This window comes from Camelus dromedarius, chromosome 12 (genome assembly GCF_036321535.1).
Source record: "Camelus dromedarius isolate mCamDro1 chromosome 12, mCamDro1.pat, whole genome shotgun sequence".
In the NCBI taxonomy this organism is placed as follows: domain Eukaryota; kingdom Metazoa; phylum Chordata; class Mammalia; order Artiodactyla; family Camelidae; genus Camelus; species Camelus dromedarius.
The window spans coordinates 2112720-2140423 of NC_087447.1; the positions used below are offsets into that span (position 1 = coordinate 2112720).

The 27704-nt window shown below is 59.7% G+C and overlaps 1 protein-coding gene across 4 annotated transcripts in view; it reads left to right on the plus strand.

Moving 5' to 3' along the window:
- Positions 1 to 27704, plus strand: part of KCNQ1 (potassium voltage-gated channel subfamily Q member 1) — a 320726-nt gene that overhangs the window by 283574 nt on the left and 9448 nt on the right. For 2 of the 4 annotated variants that reach the window (XM_031448225.2, XM_031448222.2), the window contains one exon: positions 3948 to 4342. The exons of the other annotated variants lie outside the window; for them this stretch is intronic. Coding sequence is in view for 1 of the 2 variants with exons in the window: in XM_031448222.2 (XP_031304082.2) it covers positions 3948 to 4037 (90 nt within the window). In the remaining variant the exon portion in view is untranslated. Of the gene's footprint in view, positions 1 to 3947; positions 4343 to 27704 lie in introns of those variants that run through there. 4 annotated transcript variants of the gene reach the window in all.

Consider the following 27704-nt stretch of genomic DNA (forward strand, 5'->3'; position numbering starts at 1 on the left):
GTTCTGTTTGAATCTCTAGAAAATTCAAACAGCACAGAAAGGTTAGAAAAGAAAGTGCACCCTCTAGGGCCTCCTCCTTCCTCCTAAGGGTATCCCTTGTTGTCCCAGAAGTACCCGTCATCAGTGTGAGGGGAGTGGCATTTCAGACATTGCTCCTCGTGTCACGAAGGGAAAAGAGCGATGGGTAGGCAGGTGGATGAATGAACAGACAGATGGATACGTGGTGCTGGGATGGGAGTGGGGTGGATGCATGGCTGTGTGGTTGGGGGATGGATGGATGAACTGATCAATCGACGGATCGATGGATGAATGGATAGATGGGTGGGTGAATGGATGCGTGTGTGGTTGGGGGATGGAGGGACGGATGGATGGGCAGGTGGACAGACAGATAGGTGGATGCGTGGATGTGTGGTTTGGGGATAGATGGATAGATAGATGGCTGGATGGATGGGTGGATGGATGGGTGGGTGAATGGATGCGTGTGTGGTTGGGGGATAGAGGGACGGATGGCTGGGCAGGTGGACAGACAGGTGGACGGGTGGATGGATAGGGGGGTGGATGGATGGTTGGTGAGTAGATGGATGGGTGGATGGATGGCTGCACCAATAAGCAGACACACCGTCAGAACCTGTCATGAATATGGTACTGCTAATTTTGATTTATTTGTTTTTCTCAACAAAGAAAAGGAAAAAAACCAAAGTGAAACAGAAAAATTGCTGAGTCCAGACAGACGTTTCTCCAACAAAGGAGAAGCTCGTTTCCAAGTGTACCTTCACGTCCAAGGGGAAAAGGTGATAAGCCGTGGGGGGCTGGGGTCGCCGTGGGCTCCTGCGCTGCTCTTTTGGTCTTAGGCAGAGGCGAGCGACGCTGCAGTCCTGCCCGCCCGCCTCCTGCCTCCCCGCTAGTGCTCGTCGTGTCGTGGCCGTGAGGCTGGCCCAGGCCTGTGACACGCGGGTGCCGTTCCGAGGCCCTCCATCCCGCCGTCGGTTCATCCTGGTTCTGTGTTAGGGCAGAGTCGGGACCCGCGTGATCCTTTCACCCAGTGCCTGTTCCTCAGTTCTTTGTTTGATTTTGGTTAGCCTCCTGACTGGCTAGGTTTCTTCTTCAAGTAACTGATGTAGAAGGCTCTGCCCGTCTTGCCCGCTTCACCGCTGTCCTCCCTTGTATGGGCCGCCTTCATTTTCTCCTACAGACGCCCATGTTCTCCTCCGCAGGGCACTTCCAGGCTGGGGGTGGGGGTCCCATCCAGAGGCCCATCCAGGCTGGAGTGGGGTCCCATCTCTCCACCCCTCTGGGTCCTGGCCACATTCCTTCTGGAACCCTCCCTCCTCCTGCTCCAACCTAGAATTTTTTCCCCAAAGCCTCCTGCCTAGCTTCCTTCAGGAACTTACCTGTACGACTATCCTAGGTTGGATTGACTGCTCCCTGGATCTCATGTCTCCTTTGTCACTTCCTCAGTTTTGGGGGGAAGCCTCCAGGGCCTTCCTAGCAAGAAGTGCGCTCTGAGTCCTCACGCAGCTCAAGATGTCCTTCTTCAACCATTATGCCCTTGTGATAGTTTAACTGGGTATAGAATTTCAAATTTCTCTTTCAGAAAGTAACTTTCTTTCAGAATCTTGAAGGCCTTGTCCTGTGGTGGTCTGGCGCCCAGACCTGCTACTGAGAAGTCCTCGGCCTGCTTTATACTTACGGCTTTGCGGTGGGCTTTCCTTTTTTCCTCCTGGAAATTTTCAGTCTCCGCACTCTGGCCTCGGGGTCTGAGTTCCCGGGAGGGTCCTAGTGGGCGACCTTGCCCGTTGGCTGTGCTGGGCGTGTGGTGGGCCCTTTGGAGGCTTGCGTCCTTGGGCTCCAGAAAGGTCTCTCCTTATTTCTGATCATCTCCTTCATGATGTCATCCCTCCTGTCTCCTTCTGGAAGTCCTTCTACTCAGATTGAGGGCGTTCTTAATGACACCGCAACGTCCCTTTTCTCTCTTTTCTATTTACAAGGCTGCGTCCTCGCCGTGGCCCCTTCAGAGCTCGCTGGCGTTTTATTAGGGACCCTGTTTGGAACGTCCCATGGCACTTTCTTATTCTCTAACGTCTGTTTTGACTTCCTGCACTTCCATAATGGGCACAGTGGCTTCTGGAATCTTTCTGGAGACTCCAGATACAAACTTCTATCTTGGGATCTGCTTCGTTCCTCATTGTCTGTTTCTCTTTGCTCAGCCTGGCCTCTCTCTTTCACCATCCAAGCGTTTTCCAATGTTTCTTCAGGGTCTGAGTGCTGGGGGACTTGCCGGCATTCAGTTGTGTTGATGTGATTAGGTGGGGGGCCAGTCGTTGCCTGAGGATCCCAGACGTCAAAGCACCAAGGCTGCTGGAGGGAGGTCAGCCCTGGTGTCGGTGGTCTTGACAGCAGCCTCCTTCCCTCTGCTCCCTCTTCCTTGCCCTCAAAACCCCATCTCAGGGTCTGGTTCTGGGGAAGCTGCCCAGAGACCTCCAAGGCAGCCAGGATTACGTGAGAAATCATTGGTAAAATGCTGACCCATCACTTGTGGGCTTGCACAGTCACCTCCAACACCGTCATGACTCGTGGGGTCACGCAGAGAGATGTCAGCACTCTCAGCCCCAAGCTCCAGGCCTTGGGTGAACAAGGGGCCCATGGCGTGCGTCCAGCTGGGCAGTAACCCATGTGCTTCCCCTTCCCCGTGCACAGCCCGCACATGTGCGGTCAGCAGGCATGAGAACAGAATGAAGCCCCTTAAAGGCAGACAGGCGCAGCAGGTCCGCAAGCCGTGAGCCCAGCCCTAAGCAGCGGTCTGTCGTGCCGTGTAACAGGCAGCCACCAGGCCTCAGCATCTTTCACTGAGGTTCGTTCAGGCATCTACAGGCCAGCGAGGGGTTGGCTGGGGGCATCTGGGCAGTGCTAAGGTGCCATTGGTCTCTTGTCCCTTTGGGCCAGAGGGCAGGCTGGGGCGTGTTGTTCTCATGACGATGGCAGAGGCATGATGCCCTGGCCTCTGTACCCCAAGGCCTCAGAGTCACTGCCAGGTCACCACACCACCCCACCCCCAAGACCTTGTCACCCACTCCTCAGTGCCCAAACCAGACTCCGCAGGGCACTCAGCCTCCACACACGTGGGTTCAGGCCCAAGCCCTGGAGTGCGACCTCAGGCAGACTGGGCTTTCTGAGCCTCAGTTTCCTTATCTGCAGAATGGGGGTGGAATGGTTCTCTGCCTGACAATGATTCTGAGAAATAAACAGGGTGACATGGGAAGAGCCCAGCAGGTGCACACACAGCCATGGGGGCGGCTGCTGCTGCGGGTGTAAACGGCCCCTCAGAGCCCCTCCCTGCTCAGCACCCATCGTGGCTCAGGCCCTGCCCCAGACAAACCCCACACCCAGCAAACCTGCCCCAGGGCCTCCACCCCAACACCATATGTGCCCACCCCATGCGCCCTTCCCCTGGTACTGCCTTCCCTGGTGGCTGTCAGCCTGCCCCTCATGGCCCCTCTAAGTCTTCAGAAAGCCCTTCCAGGCAGCTGTGCCCCTGCACCCCAACCTTTGCCCAGTGTGTACCCAAAAACCTGATCCTCGCACCTACTTTCCATTTCAAGGAGTAGAAAGTCCCCTAAAACTTGTCTGAGCAAAGAAGGAAATGTGTTGACACACATACCTGAAAAAAATCTAAGCATAGCAGCTTCAGGTACGGCTTGATCAGGGAAGGAAGCTACAGCATTGGCAACAACAGCCCGCCTCTCTGGCTTGAGTGCTCTCCACGAGGGGACAAGTGGCTCTCAGTAGCCCCAGACTTATATCCCTAAAAGTCACAGCTTTCCATTTCCCAGCATTTCCAGCCAGAATCCCGTGGTCAGGGTCCCACTGGCCAGCTTGGGTCACAGGTATAAGAACAGAATGAATTCCAGGTGGGCTGCTTTCTGAGCTGGGTTGTGATTGATTTCCAGGGTTGGAGGTGCAGTGAAAATTCCTCCCGAGGACTCACTTGCCCAAGGAGGAATATCCTGCCCACCTCAGCCGGCCAACAGTGGGGCTGAAGGTCTGAAACTTTCTGCCCTAGAAGGCTCCATGGGGCAGAATCAGGAGAGGCCTCGTGGATGCACAGGGAGCGTAGGCGGGTCCCGCCTGGAACAGCCTCCCGGGACAGGCTGCAGCGCAAGCACCCCAAGGGCCGCCCTGGCAGGGAGGCTGAAGACCAAATAGTCCCACCAGCAGGGAGACGGGGCCCCTCCCCAGCATCAGAACTTGCATCCCAGGGAGAGTTGGGGGGTCCTGAGTCTGAAAGCCCCTCCCAAGCTACAAGTTCTCTGGCAGGTGGCCAGATTTTGGAAATAAAAATGCAGGACACCTAAGGTGGGTGATTTTTTTTTAGTGTAAGTATATCCCAGATATGCTATGCACCATATTTATACTATAAAAAAGTCATTGTTTATGTATAATTCAGATGTAGCTGGCCACGCTGTAGTCCACTGAGCGATCCTCCTTTGGAGGGTCCCCAGATCCCTCTGTGCCTTGGCCCACTGCTCTGGTACAGGACCCCGTCTCCCAGTTGTACAAGGTGCTGAGGCCCAGAACACATGCCGAGCGAACGTGAACCGACTTCCCTCCCTCCGTCCTGGTGACCTGGGACAAGGAGGAGGGCTCAGCTCCCAGCCACACCCAGACAGCAAGACCGGGGTCCTGCTTCTTGCTGTCTGCCCGGCTGGGTGCCACACTGGGACGCACCCCGCCACCCCGTCTACAAGAGCAGGCCCTGCTCACTCACAAGATCTGGTCTGTCAGAGCTAAGACTTCACACACACTCAGAGGGGTCCTGAGGCCCTGATCACAGAGGCCGGGGCCCTTGGGGGGCTGTGTCCCAGGCTGCAGTGATGGCCTCACCACTGTTTATGTCTCGTGGAGCTGCCCTCAGGCATCTGGCCCTCGGCTCGGCCTGGGGACACAGCAGGAGCCAAGGCCCGGTGCCCCACACAGGGGACCCCTTGCTTGGTGGGCAGACTGGCCGCACAGGTGTGGGGCTGCAGTGAGCCCAGTGTCTCGGGAGTGTCCAAAGGGTAGAGAGTCCCAGGAGGGGGAAGCCACCTGAGCCATGGGCACTCAGGGAGGGCTGCCTGGAGGAGGTGGGCCCTGGGCCAGCCAGGTTCACCAAGCCATGTGGGTGGGCATTACAAAGGTCATTTGCAGCTGGGGAACTGAGGCTTGGAGAGAGAGGGAAGCAACACACCCAGAGGCACAGGTCATCAGTGATGGGGGAGATGGATTTGAATCACAGCCATGTCCTCCACAGCCTCTGCCCGGGCAGGCGGAAGGGCATTTCCTGCAGATGGGAACAGCACGTCCGAAGGTTGTGTTCTCTCCCAGAGAAGCAGCCCCTTCCCTGGGGGCGTCCCACTGTCACTCCCCCCCCCCACCCCCGACATTCCTGTCTCCATGCAGAGGCCAGAGGGACGTCTCAAACATAAACCAGATCACTCCCTCCCTGCTCAAATCCCCAATGGCCTCCCTTCTCTCTGGAACACAGTCCAGGAGCCCCTGCACTGCCCGCGCCCACCTCCCACCCTGACCCGCCTGCCCCAGCCTTCGCGGGGTGCCCTCCCCGAGGCCCCACCCGGGAGCTCTGCCTGCACGCGCTCTTTCCTGCCGGACGCGCCGTTCCCCTCACTGCCCTCGGGTCTCTGCCCCCAGCGCCCTGGTGCCCCACCACCGTCTGACCCTAAACGTGGGGGGTGTTGCGGTCTGGCTCCCCGACAGGAGCAGGAGCAGAAGTTCCCCAAGGGCAGGGCTGGTCTGGCGCCGCCCCCGCCATGCCCTGTGCCGGGCGGGCCTGGTGCGAAGTAACTGCCCTTCGACCTCCGTGAAGCCACTTCGCTGCCTGAACGGATTCGCTGTAAACATGGGCCAGGCCTGCGGTGTCTCCCTTGCAGTTCCTCAGCCCTGGTCAAAGCGAAGGGGTGGGCAGGAGGCGGAGGGCACCCATCCCAGCTCCCAGGCGCCCGGGGAGGCTTGATGGGGACTCCAGTGGCCTCTAAGTGCCCGGGGCCCATTTCAGGGCTGTGCAGTCCCAGAACCTGACCCCAGCCCGACCCGTACCCGTGTGTCCCTGCGCACCTCCACTTAGGCACCCGGCCTTCCCACGTGCACTGGGGCCAGGACCAGGGGCTGCCTCTTCCTCCATCAAACCTGCCTTCCCTGAGTGTTCGCTGTCTCAGCATCCGGCCCCAGCCCACACCGTTGGCCAAAACCCTCAGAGTCACCCCATTCCTCAGCCTCGCTCCTGGTCACCAAGCCTGACAGCACCCCCCAGGCCTGTCCCCACAAGCCCCTCTTTGATGTGGGACCATTCAGTCCGTGGAGCATGTCCCCTGGGGAGAGAAGAGAGGGGGCTGATGAGAGGGCCAGCGTCCTGGCCCGGGTCTATTTTTAGTTGGTGGCCGGCTGTCACTCCAAGGCCCAGTGGCTGCGTCATAAGTGCCTTTTGATCTTCTTGTTGTTGCTGCAAGATACACAGGAGGCAGCTGCTAACTGCGCGTGGAAGGAATGGAGGCAGACACTCAGGCCGGGGCCGGGGCAAGGCGGGGGTGGGAGTGAGCTTAGAAGTAGGTGGGGGGATGAATGGATGTGTGGGTGGATGTTGGAAGGGAGGAAGAGGGGACGGAGGATAGATGGGTGAGTGGATGGACGGGTGGATGGCTGGATATTAGAAGGAAGGTGGATGCCTGGATGGGTGGGTGGGTGCAAGGGAAGATGGACTGACAGATGCGAGGCGGGAAGCACGCAGACCTGCATGAGGAGAAAAGGGCCTCAGGCGAGGCTCCGTCAGTTGGAACACCTGTGCCCCGAGCCCTCGGGGCTGGCATCCCTTCCTGTTCCGTCTGCCTCTGGTCGCTGAGCAGATCACTCGGCCATCCTGCTAAAGCCGAGGGCTCAAGCCGATCCTCAAGAGACTCTTCCCTGCTCATGAGAAGGTGCCCCTCTCTGCTTCCTGGCCCCACGGCCTCTGAGGCTGGCCTTGAGCTGGTGAGAAAGTGTGTGCAGAGCCTCCAGCCGTGTCCACACCCCTCCCTGGAGGCACACCCTGGCCTCGTGGACACCCCCAGGGGCCCGCTGCGCCCTGCACTCAGGGAGGGTTCTGTGGCCCCTCTGGGTCCTGATGAGACACACTGGGGTCCCTCGGGAGGTCCCGAATCCAGGCCTATGGTGTCAGAGGAAGTCTGGGAGCCCTTCCCTCTCTGTGGGTCCAAACACCTGGTACCAGCCCAAGATCCCCAGCCAGGGCCCCTGCCAGACCCTCTGGGAGTGGGGACAGGCCGTCCTACAGTAGTCACCAACCCCAAGGAAGGCAGTGCACTGGAGATGCCATAGGCTGAAGGTAGCGCGACCGCCCTGGCACCCCACACTCCCAGGCTGGCACAGGCAAGCGGGAGGCCCAAGACCCTCCCTGGAGGGCCACCCGCCCTCCGCCATCCAAGCAGAGGAGTAGGTGGGAGGTCCTGGAGCCCCTGCTTAGGCGAGGGTCGGGGAAGAGATGGGGCCCCAGAGACACTGGGCAGAGTTGTCCCCCTCTTCCAGCCAGGCGCCCCCAGAGCGTCTGACTCTGAAGCCCCACCCTCAGCCTGAGGCGGGCTCAGGGGTCTCCAGGCTGTCTCCAACAGCTGCCTGTGCCGAAAAATTAGACGCCGCTGAGTCACCACACACCTGTTGGGGCGGAGGGGCCTGGGGGCTGAGCCAGCTGGACACGTTCCCTGGCAAGCGGTCCCCGGGCGCTGGGGGCCTAAGTGTGCAGAGAGCCCTGGGCGAGGGCCGCCCGCGGGTGATGAGTGCAGACAGCTGGCAGCCAGTCTCAGGACAGTGACGGCCCCCGAGGAAGTGGACGGCCACTGGGGTGGAGGCCTTCGGCATGTCCCCTCTCAGCGTGTCCCCTCCTGCCTCTTGCTGGGACTAAGGCCAAGTGGCCCTCCTCTGGGGAAGCCCGCCATAGCGCGTATGGCAGTGGAAGGGTTACCAGCTGCGGGTGCCGAGAGCGCCCACGCTGCAGGAAATGTGACAGTGGTCCAGGAGTCCGAGGATTCAGGTTGTGAAAGACAGGTGCTCACGGCAGACTGGCAGAAATGAGAAAGGAGAGTGTTGCCCAGTGCTGGTGACAGGGCAGGGAGCTGGGGGCTCGCCCACCTGTGTCTGGGGAGCATTTCCACGGCCTTTGTGAAGTGATGGGGCATCAGGGCGGAGATGGCGCTCACCCTTTGGCTCCGCGCTCACCCGTCGGGGAAGCTGCCTGCGGGTACTGGGGCCCCAGGGGGTGGGCTGGGCCTCTGGGCGGTGCGTGTGGTGGTCCTCCGAGCATGGAAAACCGGACTCGCCCTGCTGTCGTGGAGGGGACAGTAGAAGCAGACTGTGGAACATCAGCCAGCATGCTGGTGACACGAAAGGGATGTGGGACCTGCTCAACCTCAGGGTGGCTGTGAGGTTTCACCAAGCCAGCCAAGCACTGTGGAAGCGCCTTCACCCAGGGTCATGCCTCCCTGGGGCCCGTGCGGTCCCAAGTTTACTGCTCTGTCTCTGCCCCAAGTCCAAGACGCTGGCTGAGTGCTGCTGGCATCTGCTCTGCTCACTCCACCCACGTCCCCAGCCCCTGGCCACGCCGCTGCCACTCAGGGTCCCTTGAATGAATGAACACATGCCCGTGACCTGCAGCCCCACCCCTGGCAGCAGACTGCCCCTCAGGCCCTGGAGGTCTCCCCCAACACCTTGATGTCCCCATCCCATGAGGACACCTAGGCCTAAGGCCAACGGGCAGGCTCAGGGCACCAGAGCTCAGCAACACAGCTGCCACCCACATCTGCCGCCCACACCTGCCCCAGGAGACAGTGCCCTGGGCTGTGTCCCCGCCCTGGCCGCGGCCACTCCCCTCCAAGGGTTAACACACAACTCCTGCTGCACCAGTGCTTGCATTTCACATGAAAATGTTTTCGCAGCAGGCCCCAGGCCAGCATTTTTGTGGTTGCAGTCAGATGTTTTTAACTACATTGGACAGAACTCACGACGGCTCTTTCCGAGGCTCCAGCCAGTTTCTGAGCGCTACCTCGAACCCGGTCGTACCCAGGATGAGGGCCCTGCCGGTGCCCTCGCCCTGCCCCCCCGCCCCCCGCCCCCACCCCTGGTTTTGTGCAGACAAGCCCAGGATGAAGTTGCCCAGACGGTGGCAGCCGCCCCATCCAGCAGGGCCCCTTCCTGGAGGGGCAGAGGCAGTTGGGATCCTGAGCTGGGCCCACCCGCCCACCCTGCGCCCCAGTGCTCCCTTCATGAGATAGCAGGTCCCCAGTTCCAGTTCAGGTACCCTTGGAAGGCTCGGCAGGAGGGTCTGAGGTCAGAAGGGCTGGAGGGCGGGTTCTGGGCCAAGCCTGGGGCATTAACTCCGGGCTGTCCCAGCTTCGCAGAGCTGTGGGAGCTACCTGGGGCCACTCTTCTCGCACAGGGCCCAGGCCTCTCCTCCGGAGCAAAGGCGGAACACTGGGCTAAGGGAACCTCCAGTCTTTGGGATCCTGCTGGGAATTCCAACCCTGGATCCAGGGCCAGAGGAGTTTCCGAAACCTCTGGCGGACCCTCTGCCTTCCCACTCAGCACCCCCTCCCCTCCGGCTTTGTGCAACCGGTGCTCATTTGCATTTTAAAGGCCCTGAGAAGGCCTACAGTCATAGAACCGGATTTTGTTTAACCCAGTAGTTCCCAATCTACTGAGCACGTCTGGAAACCCGGTCTTCTTTCCTCCTGACAGAATGTACGTTAACATTTAGCCCCCGGGGGGAGGATGTAGCTCAGTGCCAGAGCACTCGCTTAGCATGCACGAAGTCCTGGGGTCAATCCCCAGTACCTCCATTTAAAAACATTTTTCAATAGATAAATAAATAAAACTTCCGGAAGGAAAAAAACCATCTACACCCATGATCTGGGCAGGGAGGCTGCAGGGCCACCCCCAAGCCCTCCCGCCCCCGCCGCCAGTGCCGCGGGAGCCCAGCCTCCCAGGGCGGGAGGCGCGCCGGCAGGAGAAGCTTGTCCTCCACCCCTTTTCCGCCTGAAACCCACGCTGTACCCCTCGGTGTGCGCATCCTAGGGCCACCCAGAGTCCTCCGAAAGGCAAAAAGAGGACTTTCTCAGGCAGAAAAGCCCATGGCACATCTGAGCCAAATGCTGGGGCTTGTCACAGGACATGGCGAGGGGCCCAGAAAATGCCCCCATTGTCCCTTCTCCTATGCCAGACCCCCTGGGCCCGCCTCCCCCCACACACAGCTCAGCGACCGGCTCTGCCCCGGGGCGTGGCCCCCCCTGCGTCCAGTTGTTGCCAGCCCAGCTGCTGAGGCCCCCGCCCACCTGTCGGGCCCACAGGTCCTCAGCATCAGCTGCCCAGAGCCCCCAGCCCAGTGGTCCAGGTCCTCCCCCTGGCCCGGGCCAGGCCCCGCTCTCAGCTGCCAGCCTGGCCCCCAGCACGCCCTCCCCAACAGGTGTCCCCAGCGCTGCGGGCTGCGGGGCGGCAGCCCGGCTTTCCTGCTCTTCCGCCCCAGCAGACTTGTGTCCGTGGGGGTGGGGAGCGAACCACTTGCCTCTCGGGAAGGCAGGCGGCCTGAGGGGTCTGGCCCAGCCTCCAGCACAGTCGCCCAGCCACTGCCCCGGTCCTGCTGCTGGGAATCCCACCTTCTTATGCACCCGGTTCCAGGCCACTCCTGCCCTTTAAAAAGACCAACCAGAAGTCCCCCAGGGAGAAGTGTCCTCCCCTGGGCCTCCCTCCCTCACTCACTCACTCAACAAACATTCACTGCGCACTCCTGTGCCCCAGGCGTGAGTGGCGGGCTAGGTCACAGAGGTCCCAGCTCCCACGGGGCTGTGATCTGCTGGGGAGAACGGACAGTAATCAAGAAAACAAAGGAACAAACAAAACACAGGGTAAGTTGGTGGTGATAAAAAGTGCTGTGAAAGGAAGAACATGGGGGCCATGACGAGAGGCCTGGAAGAGGCTGGGAGGGCCTCTCTGAGGAGCTGAGACCCCATGGCGAGGAGCCAGCCTTGCAAAGGCCAGGCAGAGGGAACAGCGGTACCGAGCCGGGGCGGGAAGGTGGCCTTCCCCGAGGGGCCCCAGGCCCTCCCCCGGGCTCCTTTACAGTGTGCTTCTCTGCAGCCTGGCTCTGCCCATGTTTCCTGAGAGCCGGCCAGGTGGCCCACACAGGGGTGCTGCTGTGGCCGGTGGGGTGCATGGCCCAGAGGTGCTCAGGGTCTGGGTCGTGCTGGACCAGCAGATGCTCAGGACTTGGTTCAGAGGGAAGGCATTTGGCAGGGGGCCCCAGTGAGGCATCCCAGGGCTCTTTTGCCAGATCCTCGGTTCTCTGCCCCCTGAAAGGCCCAAAAGCTCATCTGAATGCCAGTCTATATCCATGGATTGATTCAACTCAGAAACGCCTAAACCCAAGTACCTGACCCTGGGGACCCACAGCTGCCATCTACCTTGGCTTACTGGAGAGGGGAGGCTGGGTTTCGGGCATCACCACTGGCTGCCTCCCATCACTCTGCCCACACTCTTTGCACCTGTCTCTCCATCCTTTCCTACCCTTCCAACCCAAGGTCACCTCCCACTGATGTAAGAAACATGGTTGGATCAGGAAGGAATGCCTGAGTGTGGTGGCTTACAGTGAAAGTCAGATAAGTTCCACAGGGATCCCCTGAGTGGCTGCCGTGTGCCTGGCCATGAGCTCAGGGGTGGAAGGATGGAGACAAACAGCACAAATGAGTACAAGTGAGGGCAGGCAAGGCTGGCGTGAACCCCACCCCACCACCACCAACCTGCACCTGCACAGGCTGGGAACTTGCCAATGGGAGACACACACCGGAACACATCAGCCAGCAAACGGGAACATAAATCCAGTTGAAAACACACCAAAAACAGGATCATGTGAGCTAGAGCATTGCTTGGCTTCCTAAGGTTGAACTGTCCTTGCATTCCTGGGCTATATATGATCTTGACTCTCTTAGGCTGCTGGATTCCATCTGCTACTGTGCAGTTTAGGATTTGGGCATCTGTGGTGATAACTGGCTTTGGCCTAGAATTTTCTTGTATTTCCTTGTTCAGTTTTGGTGCCTGGTTTTATCCAATAAGATACGTTGAGTAATGTCCCATCTTTGCCTATGCACTGGAAAACATAGTGTGGGATCAGTTTATCTGCTTCTTTAAAATACTGTATAAATACCTCAAAACACTGGGCTTAGAATCTCCTGGAGGAGGGTAGGTGACCATCACTTCAATTTCCCCAATGGGTTTTTGTTAATCAGAATTTTCTATTTCATAAGCCACTTTGGTCAATCTTTTCCTTGAGAATTGTTCATGTCAAGTTTTTAATTTTATAGACGTAAACTAATATATCATACTAACATCATTACTCAACTCACTCTGCGTCTATAGTCATTACTCCCTTTTCATTTCCAATTCTTTGTTACTTCACTTGCTTCAAGTTTATCTATTTTATTGACTCTTCCAAAAAAAAACAGCATTTGGTTTTATTGATTAATTCTATTTTCATAAAAAATTTCCCTTTGTTTTGTCAAAGTCCTCCTTTCTCTTTACTTTAGCGGTCTTTTTCTAGCTTTTTGAACTGAAAGCTTAGCCCATTTATTTTCAAACTATCTGATTTTCTAAAACTGCTATAAATAACTTCTGAATACCCTTTGGGCAGCATCCTACAGATTTTGATATGTTTTACTCTCATTGTGAATCTGTTCTAAATAAATTTAATATCCATTGTATTTTCTCTTTAACCGACGAATTATTTAGAACCCTCCTCTTTAACTGCCAAGTACATCAGCTTTGTTGCTCTCCTCGTGTTACTGATTTCCAGTTTATCTTAAGGTACAGACTCTCTCAAGTTTATTGACTTCTCCTGTTGGGCCTAACAAAGTCACTTTAGAGAAGTTTCCACATATGTGTGGAGGCAGCAGGGCCTTTTCTGTTAGTGGAATCATTCAGTTCCTCTGCGTCCTTGTTTTCTTTGTTTATTTGTCCCACTGTGATATGGCAGCTTCTGAGAGATGAGTATTATAATTGCCAATGATACTATGGATTTCCTGAGTTACTGGTTTTGTTTGAGTTTTTTCTGTTCTGCGTTCTGGGCCCTTCAAGTCCAGGCACACGCGTGTCCTTTACTTGACCGTGTGCAGTGGTCTCTGCTCGTTGCTGGAGGACCTCCTCTCCTTCCGCCTCCTTCTTCTCTCCTGCAGCCACCTATCCATCAGTTCTGGAAGCTCCAGCCCCCACGTTCCCACACCTTTCCTTCGTCCCTTACTTTTCCCTTTCCAACCGTGCTGTGTTGTGAGGGATCCCACTGGCTTGGCCTCTGCTAACAGCAGGAAGCCATGGGGGCTGGTTGGGTGGGCTCAGATGGGATGGGAAGTCGTCAGGCCTGAGTCAGGGCAAAGGAGAGCAGGTGGAGAGCCCAGGGGACACCAAGGAGGAGTGGCCTGTGGAAGGGCCCTGTGAGGGCAGAATCGCGCCGACTCCCCCAGCCCCGGTCACTGACATTGTCTTCTGCCCTTGTTGTCATTCTAGACCGTTCACAGCAGCTCCCGGGGCTGTGAGGGGGCCCTGGTGCTGTCCCCCTGAACGTCCTCACACCTACCTGCTCAGGGGCAATACCCTCTCACTCAACTTAATCTCTTTGCCCATGACACCTTCCCCCCTTACCCGCCCAGGCCTTGAGGCACCCCCTTAAAGGAAACCCCAGTTACCCTCCGCTGGAACCACATCTCTGCTCTGCAAGCACAGATGAGCGCCGTGGTCATGTGACAGCCCCAAAGATGCCCCGTCCTAGTCCCTGGCACCTGTGGACATGTGACCTCACGTGGCAAAGGGGACTTGGCAGATGTGATGAAGTGGAGGTTCTTGAGATGGGGAAATCACCCTGGGTTACCCAGCTGGGCCCAATGTCATCACAAGGGTCCGTATAAGAGGGAGACAGGAGGGTCAGAGTCAGAGGAGGGGCTGTGACAATGGAAGCCAAGATCAGGGAGGAGAGAAGATGCCACCTGCTCCTTTGAAGGTCAAGGAAGGAGCAGCTAGAGGTCAGGAGGCGGTTCTCTCCCGGAGCCTCCAGACAGAACGCAGGCCTGATGGCACCAGGATTTTTGCCCAAGGAGGCTCCTGACCTCCGGAGCTGTACGAGAATAAATGTGTGTGTCGCTAGGTTTGCGATAACTCATTACAGAAGCAATGGGACACTGATACGAGCCCAACTCAGTACTGGGCCCTGAGTACAGCAGCAGACAAGAAAGACCAGACCCTGTCCTCATGGGACTCACCCTCTAAGAGGCAGGGCTGGGGACGGGTACTTACTTAGAATCATTGCTAAGTGCTGGAAGGAGCTACAGGGGCACATAACAGGGGTTGTGACCCCATCTAGGAAGTTTGCAAAGGCATCTGAGGAAGCACCCTGTGATCTGCACACAAAGCATGAGTGGCAATTAGCTCTGCCAAGCAAAGGGTTGGAGAGAGCCTTCCAGACAGGGGGCGGCACATACAAAGGCCCTGAGGCAGGAAGGAACGTGCCTGCCTGCCTGTGGATCTGAGAGGAAGTCAAGGGCTGAGCCTAGGCCAAGGGAGAGTCGAGGGAGGGAGAGTGAAGAGCTAGACAGGGCTTGACCAAGAAGGGGACACTTGGCGTGAGGACAGTGAGGCACCCCAAGGACGTTAGGCAGTGAAGCCATATGAAAAATTCTGCATGTGTAAGATCACTCAGAAACTTAAGAGGATAATGTAATCATTAAGCCAGAACAGGATGCTATGAAAAAGAAACCATTAGAGAACCAGAAAGAGCTCTTGGAAATGTAAAATATGCTGCTGAATTAAAAAAAAAAACAAAAAACAGTAAAAGATTGAAGTAAATCTCCCAGAAAGTAGAATAAAGTCAGAGAGATGGAAAAATAAGAGAGGACAGCCAAGAAGCATGGAGCCTCGGTCCAAGCAGATTCAACATCCAACTTCTAGACAGTCCAGGAAGGGAGATGAGAGACAGCTGAGGAGAGGAAACGCAAATGGGAGGGAGGGCCCACCGAGAACCTGGGCTCCAAAGGGCAGCTGCCACGTCCTTGTGTCCTTCTGAACCTTCCCAAAGAACTAACAGGCGGCCTGCCAAACCGTGGACCCTGGGCTGGTTTTCAGTAGAGATTTACAAAGCTGCCTGAAAAATTCCAAAGGGCACAGTTCTATACCCAGCCAAAGTATCTCTCAAGGGCAAGGACACCATAAGGACATTTTCAGACACTCGAGAGTTGGTGAAATTTACTTTCTGCACCTTTTCTTAGAAAGTTAGGGAGGATGTGCTCCAGCAAAATGTGGGAGCAGATGAAGGCAGGAGGAAGGCATGGGAGGCAGACAATGGGGGATCCATGCAGGGGGATGTCAGGGGGACATCAGGGGAGACCTCAGCCCAGGCCCCAGCAGAGAACAGGCCCCTCCAGGGAGACCTCCTAGGTGATGAGCAGGGCTGGCTGAGAAGCCAACCTGGCACAAAGGGGCTTCTGGAACAGCAGAGGGTCACCCCAAGGAAGGCACTGCTTCCTTGAAGGAATCAGGGTGGAGGACCATGGACCCGTGGCTCTAAGGAAGCTGAGTTCTGGGTGTAGACTTCACCATGGACTGAATTACAATGATGGTGAAGCTCTCCTCAGAAGTAATGGGAGCGGGGGGCACACGGGATGCTATGAGAGAGCTCATTCTCGCCCTTCAGCAGGGATTATGTGGGGGGCGTCCGAAGTTGATAAATCTCAAGAAGTAACATGGCAAGCGTTCCTTACAGCTGATAAGGGAACTGCCAAAGAGAAGCTTTGGAAGCAGCTGCCCCAGAAATGGGCCTGGGTCTTTCTCTCATAAGCTCTACGGGGAACGCATCCTTTGGGTCACACTCACACGCACCTGCCGACCCACACTCCCTCACACACACGCAAGCGTGTGCATGTAATGAAATCATCCCACAACAGCAACCGTCTGACTAGAATGGGGGTTGACACGGGGGCCAGAAGAGAGGTGAGGGGCCATGCCCGAGGTCCTGGGAGGGAGGAGGCGGAAAGGACCACAGGGTGGAAAGAAAGGCAGTTCAGAAGATGCTCGGGGGTGAAATCCTCAGACCCGGGGACGGGTTGGATATGCGGGTGGGACCATCAGGAAAGACCCCCCCCCCCAACCGCAGGCTCTGGCTTGGCCACACAGTGGGGGAGGGGAGGGCGAGCGGATTCCCAGGAGGGGACACAGCAGAGGACAACGTGCTGCGTCTCTGTGATGTCGGCATGGGGGCACCTGCCTGCAGTTAGGGTGTGAGGCTCAGAGGTGAGGTTGGACTGCAAAATAGACACTGAGGGTGATCGGAGTGGAACAGAGAAGGCTGTGGACGAGGACGCCCAGCAAGAGATTTCAGGGGAGAAATCTCAGGCGTCCCAGAAGCTTAGGGGAGGTGACTTCAGGAAGAGGTGCACTGTGCCCTCAAGAGGGTGGGAACAAGGCCAGGGACGTTCCATCAGGTGCGGCCCCGCAGGGCCACGGGGTTCCTGCTTGGTCCGCCTCAGGGCCACTGCTCTATCCACTCCGACCCCACCGGGCGCTGTGCTCACCTGACCGGGGCCGCGAGTCACACCGCCTGGGCCACCGGGAGCCCCGTGCCAGCACGCAGGTGCTTCATAAACCCCTGTGGCCTGAATGGCAGGCCAAGGAGGTCGGCATTTGGGGCGGGGACAGCCGGGTGTTGGTTGAGGGAGCCTGGCTCTGCCCAGCGAGGGGGCAGCTCCACCGCCCACACCTCGGTCTGTGCGTCAGTCGGTCTGCACGTGGGGACAGTGCAGGACTGGTGTGCCTGACCTCAGACTGGCGCCTGAGACCAAGGCCGGATGGACGTAGAGAGGGATATCCTTGTGGCCGGAGATGGTCACAGAGGAAAAGTGCCCAGAGAGGGTGGGAGGTGCCACTTCCCTGAGGTGTGGCTGGGGCCAGGCCTGGGCTGGACCCTCCCTCCAGCTGCGGCCCCGGACATCATGCTCCCTGGGCGTGGAAGGGCCACCAGTGCCGACCCAGACCGCCGGGAGAGGCCGGGGGAGGGCCCTCCCCACCCACGCAGTCCGAGTCCTCCACCCTCCTCGGCTCAGCGTCCTTCCAGGGAAATGGGCGTTTCCTGTGGGAGGGCTCCAGGAGCCCAGGGTGTCAGAGGGCAGGCTCGGAGGGGACCGGATCGTCCACGGTCTTTTCGCCAGCATCCCTCTGGCATCAGCTGCCAGGGAGGGGGGCCCCACCCACCCCATGTGCCTGAAGTTACACTGTTGACACTTCCTTCTTTGGGTTAGATGTCGTCCTCCTCGACAAATATTTTTTGAATGTCTGCTATGTACTAGGCGCTGGGAACACGGGGGAAAGTATGTGGACCTGCCCTTGAGGGAGTCATGTACAATGGGGCCATGGACAGTAAACAGACAATTAATTATCTTCCACGGAGGAGGGGGACATGCTCCCAACATGGTCAGTCACTCACACTTCAGTATGAATGAGTTTCTCCCATGCCTTGCTCAGTAACAGACTGGACCAGGCTGGCCTCACCCTCCAGGGACCAGAGCAGAGAGTGGGCAGAGAACTCCGTCCCACAAACGCTTCCTTGGCTCCCAAGTTCCCAGGCTGCAGCCCTGGGGCCCCCGGGAGGCCTCCCTCGGACCCACCCCCACCCGGCCTGGTCTCAGCCCCTCCTGCCCCCGAACCCCCTCCCCGAGGCCTCGCCCTCCCCGCCATCCTGGAAACGATTTTGTTGTCTGCGGAGATCATGTGTAGCTGCCTATGAGTTACAAGTCTCCGGAGCAGGCAGCCTGTTACCTAACCGGCCCGGCTCATGCCGATGTCTTGAGTAATTATTGGGGGGCGGGGGGCCGTCCCGCCCGCAGCAGAGCCTCTCCGAGGGAGCGCTGTTGTTTTTCATGTCAGCTGCATCTTAAGGCTGCATTTCACGTCAGCTGCGACTTGGGAGGAAAGAGGGCCCAGCCTTTTAGAAGTGAAGAAATTGAGACGGGGTGAGGGCAGCTTAACCCTTTGCACCCCCCATGCTCCCCAGTTTCCCGGGGTTGCCTGACAGAGAGCAGGCTTGCTGGGGATCAGAACCCGCGGCCAGGCCCGGCAGCCGCCACTTGGCAGCGCTGATGGAAACCGCCGTGCGGTTACGCACAGACAGTCACGGAAACTCAGAGGACGGGCTGGGCGGGCGTGCGCCAAGCCCCGGCTCGGAGCCCTTCCCCCACTCCCGCTGCTGCTCACCCGCAGGTCTCACCCCGGCAGACTGCAGCTGGCGGTGGCGGGGGGGGGGGGGGGGGGGGGGGGGCGGCGCTTGCCCGGCCCACCTAGCCTGTCACCAGTTGGCCTGGGGGAGAGCAGAGAGGGGCGCAGGGGAAGTGGGGCTCCCCCGGGCATCCCTCATCTCGGGGCCCAGCCCTGCCTCCATCCCAGATCTGCTGACTCAGTGACTCAAGCACCTGCCAGGAGTGGCCCCAAGTGCCGGGGAGGCCACCCACACCCCTTCCCCAGGAGGCGCAGTCCAGGGAGAGACAGACAAGAAGCCAGCAGGCCACCGGGGGTGGGACACAGAGTTACAGAGCAGCAAGGACCAGGAGGAAGGAAGTGGGTGGGTGGCGAGTGAGCCGTGGGGCAGGTGGGCAGGGGGGTCTCCAGGGAGGTGGCATCAAAACATAAACTGAACAAGGGTGGGCGTGGGCTTGACAGTCGTCCAGGAGCAGAGGAAGGGCTGCCCAGGCCACCCTCAGTCCCTACTCGAGCCTTGTGGTGCTAACGACCAGGCTCTGACCACCCCCATCCCACTCCCCAGTTCCCCACACCCTTAACCCCACCACCCCCATGGGCCTTAGGTGGTTCCTGTGCTTCTTGTGTTAAAGTGGCATTGACCCGCTCACCTACCTGTTCACTAAGCCATTCAACAAACCTTTAAAAAGTGCCTACTGTCAGCTGAGAGCATCCATCCTGAGTCCTGGGGTGAGAGAGCCCAGAGTGTCAGGCGACAGCAGCACCCAGGCCAGTGGGGCTCGGGTGAGTGGGAAGAGGTGATGGTGGGGTGCAGGTTGGGACCTGGCAGCCCCCATAAGGTGTTTAGGCTTATTTTCAGTCCATCAGAAGCCACAGGTAGGTTTTCAGCTCTAAGCCTAAAGGTGACATTCTCTGATTTATGTGTTTCTGAGCTTTGTGTAGAGTGGGGTGGGTTATGGGGGGCAGGGAGGAGGCAGAGAGAGCAGCTGGCAAAGAGATGATGGACTGGATTCAGGGCAACGGGCTTGGTCCCAGCTGTTGCTGAGAGAATGGCAGTGGCGGGAGCCTAATCAAGAGAATTTTGCCACCCAGGGGGTCCCAGCCAAACTGGAGCACCCAGGGATGAAATGGGTGCAGAACAGTGTCCTTCCCTCTCTGTTTACTTCACTGTCTGCAACACCAAAAATATTCTTTTCAATCTAAAATTCTATATCCAACCAAACTCTCAGGTCTGGGAGTAGATTAAAGACATTTTCAGACAAGCACAATCAAAAGTTTTACCTATCACATGCCTTTTCTCAGAAAGTTATTTGAGGATTTGCTTCAGCAAAAGTAGGGGGAAAACCAAGAAAGAGAAACACAGCATCCAAGAACCAGGGGACTCCAACACCCCACCCCACCCCCAAAAAAGGGGCCAAGGACATTCCCAACATCATGAGGGAAAGAAAGTCTAGCAACACAATTATTCAGCAGGCCAAGAGAGTAACTAGTTTCTAGGGCCCCAGGAAGAAACTTCCAGAATTAAAAATAATAAAGCTGGTGTTCTCAACAGGGTATTTATTTATTTGGAACCTTTACAATTCTGGCTGAGAGTCCAAGAATGAACTAATGACAGAGGCATTTAAAACTAAGCAAAACATAAAGGCAATTTCTAATCCCAGGGAAAACAAAAAGTTATAATCATAGAAGTCCACAGGACTTAACTGAAAACAGCATTCACATAGAAATATAAAGTCACATAATGTTTATATAAAATGCAAACAGTAAATGTTTAGCCTAGCATCCCACTATATATTGGAAGGATAAGGGCATGGCAGGAGTTGTGAAAATGAAATCTTGATCTCACGTCTTCTGTGTCAGGCCATCCCTAGATAGTGCCTGAAACCCGGGAAGCAAGGAGTAGCAGTGCACGGGTGTGGTCTAGAAACACCAAGGCAGAGCCAGGGGACAGAGGGGAGGACTGAGCTGTTGCCTCTGGGTCAGGAATTAAGGGTAAAAACCTAGCAGCACACGTGGGCGCTCGTGAGGTGGGTTTGCTTGCTGATGGTGAGGAAACTGGAGAAGGGAGGGAGAGAAGGAGGGGGTCTGATGGGGCCCTGGCGAGGAGGAGGGGGCCAGCTGAGATGCTAGGGCTCTGGGGAAAACGTGAGGGGGACTGCCAGGTTTGGGAAGAGCAGGAGAGCAGGTGAGGAGGCAGGCGGGGTGTGTCCTTCATGCCATATGTGCAGACGTAGCGCTGCCTGGTCCCTGGACAGGAGCCCTCTGGTACCAGGGGGCGGGGGCCGTGTGAGATGGGGCAGCAGTGAGAGAGCAGGGCTCACTGGTGGGCACCCCCTTCCCACCTTTAACTCGGTTGACAGATGGACCTGGTGGGGCCTCCCGGGGCTGTGACCCCAGTGGTACCAAGGATGGTCCCCAAGGCCGCCAGACCCAGGCCCTAATGGGGAGCCTGCTGGCTGCGACAGGCCCTCCCAGACGCCTGCGGACCACGCCTGGTCCTGTCGGCGCGGGCTCCCCGCACCCAGGCCCAGTGTCCCAAGGAGCTCTTCCTCTCGGCCCCAAGAGCAGGAAGTGTGGGCGGGGGGCCACAGGGTGGCCTGAATCTCTCATCAGCCTCCAGGTCAGCCCAGGCCACGTGGGCGGCGGGCCAGCCCAGGCCTCCTTCCCGGGTGAAGGCCTCCCTGCTCTTCCACTCGCCTTCCGGGAATCGCGCGCCTTCCTGGGATCACCCACCGCTCAGTTGCCCTCGGGTCTCCAACCCCCTGCCAGGGCACCCCGCCCTGTCCCCACCAGTGCCCAGGCCACTTGGCCACACACCTAGGGGTCAAGGGTGGGCTTCTAAGGTCACCGGCTTTGGTGTGGAGGCTGGACTGAGGTGGGGACAGTGAGGGGCAGCACTGTCACCTGCACAAGATCCACAGGTGGTCTGGCTTGGGCTCTGTGGTTTGAAGACCCCCTCTCTGGCCTTCTCCCATACCCTCTCATCCCGTGTTCCCATGGACACGCCTGCGGGTAGAGGAGACACACCCCTGGGGAGCACAGGCAGGCCATTGTGGAAGGCCAGCCCGCCAGACAGGGGCCCAGACCGTCCAGGAGTCAGGAGGCTTCTGGGGCAGTTGCTGGGCCTTCGTGGTTAGGAGGCAGCGCTGGGTCAGGGATGCAAATGACGCCCCTGGAGCACCGATACAGCCAAGACCACTGGAGAAGCCCTAGGAGTGGCTACAGGATGACAGGGGACATAGCCCCGCCTCATGTCCCAAATGGCAAGAGGCCCAGGGGCTTCCGGAGAAGCTGGCAGGTTAGAGACCCAAGGGCAGCAAAGCCAGGTCGGGACCCTGGTGCGCCCGGGACCCTGGGGCGGCCAGCACTGAAGGGCCAGAGTGGGCCCCCCGAGCCCCAGGGTCCTGGACTGAGCGAGGCTCCTGTGTCCAGAGACTGCCTCTCTCCGTCCAGGTGACCCCTAGCCTCCCTGCAGCCTCCCTCTTGTGCCCCCAGGCTGGGTACGGGTGGGGGAGGAAGAGGCTGAGAGCCAGGCCCCCACCTCCCGCACAGGCCCAGCTCCCCCCAGCTCCTCCCCACAGGACGCCGCCCCACCCAGGACCCTGGAGCCCTGGGGGTTCATGCCCTGCGCCCCCCCAGGGCATCTCTGAAGGCCACCTAGAGGAGTGGGTGGCCTGAGCCCCAGGGAGGGCTCCCGGGCCTGGCAGCTGGGCTCTAGGTCTGCCGGGCACCTGTCCCCCGTGGTCACAGCAGCCTGTGCTATCAGTGACTAAGTGCGCAAGGAGGTGTACAGTGCAGGGGACAGAGGGCTTCCCAGGGCCACGGGGCAGGTGCCGTTGGCCCTCTGTCGCCTCCTGGACTGTCCCTTCGCACCCTTGTCCTGTGCAGGCACAGACGAAGGCTCGGGGCGGCTGAGCAGCGGGTCTCACGTGCGCACACAGGGGACCGGGCGGTCCTCCGTGCCCGCTGCAGGGCGGGGCCCAGCTGTGGCCCCGTGAGCAGAGGCCCCAGGCGGGGAGGGGGGCCACAGGCAGCAGTGGTGAAGGGAAGACAGGGAGCTGGGGGAGGGCTGGAAGCAGAGGTGAGCGGGACCTGCCAAGTATGTCCAGACGGGGCTGGAGCGCTTGGGGCCTGGCCGGGAGCCCCGGCCACTTCCTGCCGCACCTGCTCCCCCGCCTCCTCACCCACTTCCCGGACAGCGGGTCTCAGGGTGGAGAGGAGGGGCGGCAGTGTCCCCCTTAGGCACAAAGAGCGTTGCCGGGGCAGACAGAGGCCTCCGATGCCCCCTACACTGGGCTCCTGCCTAGCTCGGTGACGGGTCAGGCCCCAATGGCCACGTGTCCATGTGGGTGGGTCATGACCCACTGATGCAGGAGCCATGCTGGGCTGAGCTGGAGGGTGAGGGGTGAGCAGAGCCCAGACTAGGTGGGCACTTGACCTGCCCCAAGAGGAAGCACCAAGGAGGGGGTGGAGGGCAAAAAGATGAGGGGCCCTGGAGGCCCCCTCATTGTTCTCAATGGAGGGCCAGAGGCTCACCAGACCCCGCCATCTGTCTCCCACCTTCACTCCCAACCGCTCCCATCCCAGCCTGAGCCTCCAGGGGCCTGTCTTCGGGGTCTGCCTGGGCTGCCCCTCCACAAAGGGTTCAGCCCCAGGCGGTCTGCTCCAGCTCCCCTGACACAGAGTGCGTGGGGGCCGGGCCTCCTGGCAGGGGACTGAGCTCCCCGTCTCCCAGACTGTGCAAGTAGAGTCAGGGAGGGAGCCCGGTGCTGGGTGGAGGAAGGATGGGTGGAGGGGCTTCTGGTTCAGGGGTTATGGGCCCCACAGGCCAGGATGGAACAGGCCCAGGAGGGTGTTGACACGTCCATGAGGTGGGGAAGGCCCACCCAAGCCCCCAGCAGGCCTCCAGTGCCAGGCAGGCTGCGGGGCTTGGTCCTAGAGGGGAGGAAATCCCTGCGGCTTCCCCAGGAAGGCAGGTTCCAGGAAGGGCGCTCCAGCCCCTGTGCTGGGGCCTGCTCCACGTCTCCTTCCCCACGAGACTCTTCCGGGTGCCAGGAAAGAGGCTGGATCCAGATTCCAGGGTCTGGGACCCCAGCCCAGAGCCCCTCCACCCAGCCTCCAACCTGCTTCCAGCCTCTGGAGGGCTAATTCAGGAAACCCTGTCCTAGCAGCAGGAGCCAGAAGTGGGGGTGGGGCAGCCCTGTCCTGGGTGTGGGCCCGGGGGCCAGGGGGCCCAGGGGCCAGGGGCTGCCCACCCGCCTGGGTCAGCTGCAGCTGCAGCCCGGCCCCAGCCGGCTGAGTCATGGGGCCGCAGTTTCCAGGCCAGGACCGAGGCAGGAAAGGCCGGGAGAATGTACACGCTGGCTCCTGCAGGGCGGGCAGGCGTGGGGCCCCTGGGCTGGGGGTGGTTAGCCTGTACCCTAGTCCCCCAGACCTTGACTCCGCCCCTGGATTTTGCTCCACGTGCCAGCTGTCAGGTTTCACCCACTCCCCAGTGGAGGGCCCAGGACAGCTCAGATAGAACTCCACTTGTGCACACACACGTGAACACACACGTGAACACACACACATGCTGGCCAAGCCCCTCTGTTGGTCGCCCTACCTGGGGCTAACCTGGACAGTTCTGGCCTCCAGTGGCCGTTATCCACCCATTCTGCAAATCTTTAACCAGCACCTACTGTGTGCCAGGCACTGAGCTAGCAGCTGCGACAAAACAGAGCAGAAGCCCTGCCTTCAAGGAGCTGAGCATCGCAGGTGTGCCAGGGCAGGGGCGTCTTTGCAGAAGCAGTACCGGCGCAGGCCCGCGACGGGCTTTTATGTGAGTGCTTGGAGGAGGGCAGAGGCAGCTGGATGCTCGTAGGGGAAGAGCCTGCCTCACTGATGGAGGCAGCAGGCGCAGTTCAGGGCCTGGACAGAGGGTCCCCGGGGCTGGGCCAGAGGGAGCAGGGCAGCAGGGAGGAACTGGCCAGAACGTGATGGCCTTTGGGCCACTGCAAGCACCCTGGCCCTGACTCTGAGGGCATGGGGAGCCCCCGTTTTAATGCCCTGCCCCCGCCCCTGGGGTCTAGGAGTGGCTGTGGGAGAGCAGGTGGGAGGCTGCTGCAGCACCTGGAAGATGCTGGTGACTGAGGCCAGGGCTGTGGCCGCGGGGGTGGGAGGAGCCTACGATTCTGGATGGATTTGCTGGGCCCTGACAGTCTCCAACCTTGATCGTGGTGGGTGCCTTTGTGGCTGGATCAGATGAGAGGCCTGAGAGGGAGGGGAGTCAGGGTGACCCCAGGGTTTCTGGCCTGACTTCTTAGCTGAGTGGGGAAATCATGGGAGGAGCAGATAAAGGGGAGACGTAAGGTCCACTAAAAGCACACGCTGCCCTCCAGGTGCCTTGAGACGCCCTGGAGAGGCAGCCTGAGGGCAGCTCCGTGTAATCCCAGGTGTAGGCTGGAGATGTACATGTGAGGTCCCCAGAATGTGGCTGGACATGAGGCCACGAGCTGGATGAGGTCATGATGGGGAGTGTAGCAAAGGGAAGGACCAAGAGCCAAGCCGAGGCATCCCGTGTACCGGCCAATGCAGAGAGGGGGACCCCAGCGGTGATGGAGGGAGCGGCATCACGGAGCCAGGCAGAGTCCGCTGCTGGTCCTCGGCTCACGTCCCAGGGGAGGCCCTCGTGGGGGGTCTGTGTGCAGTGCTGGACGCGGGCACTGCTTGGCCTGGGCCCACACCGCCAAGGAGAGATGGCAGCAGTGGCCATGAGGGGCAAAGTCAAAAGAGAGTTGTGTTTGTTTTGTGTCAGGGCTGGGAGAATGAGCATGAGCGATCGGGCGGGAGGCCGCGGTGATCTGGGGAGAAGGGAGGAGGCTGAGCTGTCCTCGTGCATTCGGGGAACAGGAGGACAGGCCAGGGCGGGGCCTCCTCGCCTCCAGATCAGCACGGAGCAGAGTGGAGGGGGGGGGCACAGGGCTCTGGGGGGAGCCCGTCATGGAACGCCGAGGAAGGGCAGGGCCTGCCTTGCCGCCGTTGCTGGAGAGCGGTCCCTCCCGCAGCCGGTGCTGGCTGTGCACCGCCCAGCCTCCCCGTGTGCACACTGACAACGCGGTGCCTCCAGAGCGCCGCAGAGAGGCTCGCTGCACCGCCGCTCCGAGGGGCGGGCTCCGTGGGCATGTCTCGACACGGGCAGCCTCAAACCCTGTGCTGAGTGAGAGCAGGCCAGCAGGGAGCCGCAGCAGCTGCGTTACCATTTATGCTAAAGCCACGGACCGAGCCTGGATCGCATGCGCCAGCTCATGTTTTGAAATGGCTAGAAGGATAAATACCAGCTCACTGAGATGGTTACCTGGGAAAGGAGGGGCTGCAGTGAGACGGGCCAGGTCAAAGGGGCTGTTTCTTTGAAATGTTTTTACTTTTTAGGGAGAATGTTTTCGAAGGGTACTCACATCTACTTAGGTCAGGCGAGCCCTTGTAAAGGGCTAATTCAACAGCAGGATCTCCAGCTGAGCCCAGCATGTTGCCTGGGCAGGGGGCACGTGGTCGCTCTCCTGGAGGCCAGCAGGTTTGGGGTCCACAGGGAAGAGGCTCCCGGGGCCAGTGCAGTCAGGGGGCAGCCCGGAGGCTGGGCAGGTGTCCAGAGAGAGATCATAGTCCTGGACTGAGCAGGAACAGCCATGGGTGGCCTGGGAGAGGTGTGGAGAGAAGACATAGTAGGCTGCATGTTCTGGGGAGGTGGGCAGAGCAGCTGGGGGTGCTGGGATCCTGCGGGGCACACTGGGGCTCCTTTGACCCCCACAGGCCTGAGGAGCTGCCCAGAGGAGCTAGACTCTGCCCCCAGGGCACCCCAGCCACATCGCCTGAATCTCCCCTTTGAGCTGCAGGACAGGTTCACGGTCCCATCTCTGCTAGGAAGGCGGCCCAGGCCCGGAGACCCCCAGCTGGTGACGGGTCAGGGATGGCTTGGCTCTCAGGGAGGTGGACATTTAAGAAGCCGACAATGTGGGTGGTGCCTGGGCAGACTGAGTGGCTGGAGGGGTCAGAGCGCGGAGGTGATGGCAGGGAGACCAAGAGGGGTGGTTCCTCTAAGGAGGAGACTCCTGCCTGGGGGACTGAGGAACGAGACAGGTCTGCTGGCTCAGGAGCGGGGTGGGAAGTCCCAGGAAGCGAGTGGGCTGGTGCAAATGTCCTGAGGCAGAGAAGGGCACAGCACACACAGAACTGACAGAAGCCAGTGCGGGGCAGGGAGGGGCAGCGGCCGAGGTGGGGCACACGGCCCAGGCCAAGAGGGACCCTCTGGCTGAGGCAGGGTTGTGTCTTCATCCCGAGAGCAGTAGGGTGGCCAGCGGAGGTTCACGCAGGGCGAGGTTGCGGTGTGAGGACAGAGGGAGGCCTGCTGGCTGTGGAGAGCTACAGGGAGGGCAAGCCAGCCTCAAGGGGCACTGCTGGGCAGCCTGGGGGCTGGGGAGCCCAGGGGTCCTGAACTGCCCACGCCCTGGCCAGTGGCCACAGGATGGGGGACTCTAGGGCAGCCAGGCCTGGCCAAAAGCAGCCAGAGGCAGATGGAACAGTGAGGTCTGGGCTGCCAGGCAGTCCCTGCCCACCTGCCTGCCGTCACTGGACCGTGTGTCACCCGCCCAGGCCTGGGGTTTGGCTGGGGCAGCCGAGCGCTCGCTGGCTCCCGGCACAAAGTGTTCTGCCCAGCGTCCCCCTGGCTTCCGGGACTTCAAGGCTCATCAGAGGGGCAGTGCGGGAGGGGGAGGCAGGGGGGAATCAAGTGCAGGTGGGGCCTCGCCCGCCGCCAACACAGACACGGCCTCTCGGCTTCCAGCGCCTTCTTCCAGCTGCCCCACATTCCCCCTCGCCCGCCCCGAGCAGGGCGGCTGCGTCAGCTAGCCTGGGGCTGCCCGGCGTGGGCAGGGCGGGCAGCCGCCCCCACTTGGCCTCTGCTTGTGGGACACCTCCCAGCCCCGGCTAGGGGCTGGCCAGCACGTTGGGAGGCCTAAGCCCCACCCATGCTGGGCAAGGGGCTCCCCTGCCTACCCACCAGGAGGCCGTGGGCAGCTTCCTGGCCTCCATGAGTCCTGGCCCCACTGCCCAGGTCCCCCTCCAGCCTGGGGCAAGTGAACAGGCTCTTGTGTAGCTCAGGGGGCTGTGTGCTGCCCGGAGCCCCCAACTCTGCCACTAACCCCTCTGTAAGCTCTCCCTTACGCCGTCCTCCCTGAGTCCACACAGGGCAGCCTCAGCGGGACACAGTGAGGCGGTGATCGTGAACAACTCTGGGCACACATGTGGCCCCAGCAGAGGTGGGGGGTAGGGAGGAGGTGGCTGAGCGTCCAGGACTACGGACCCAGCACATCGGTAAACACAGCGCACTGAGAGTCCCCAGGGGACTTTTGCCCTGGACAGGG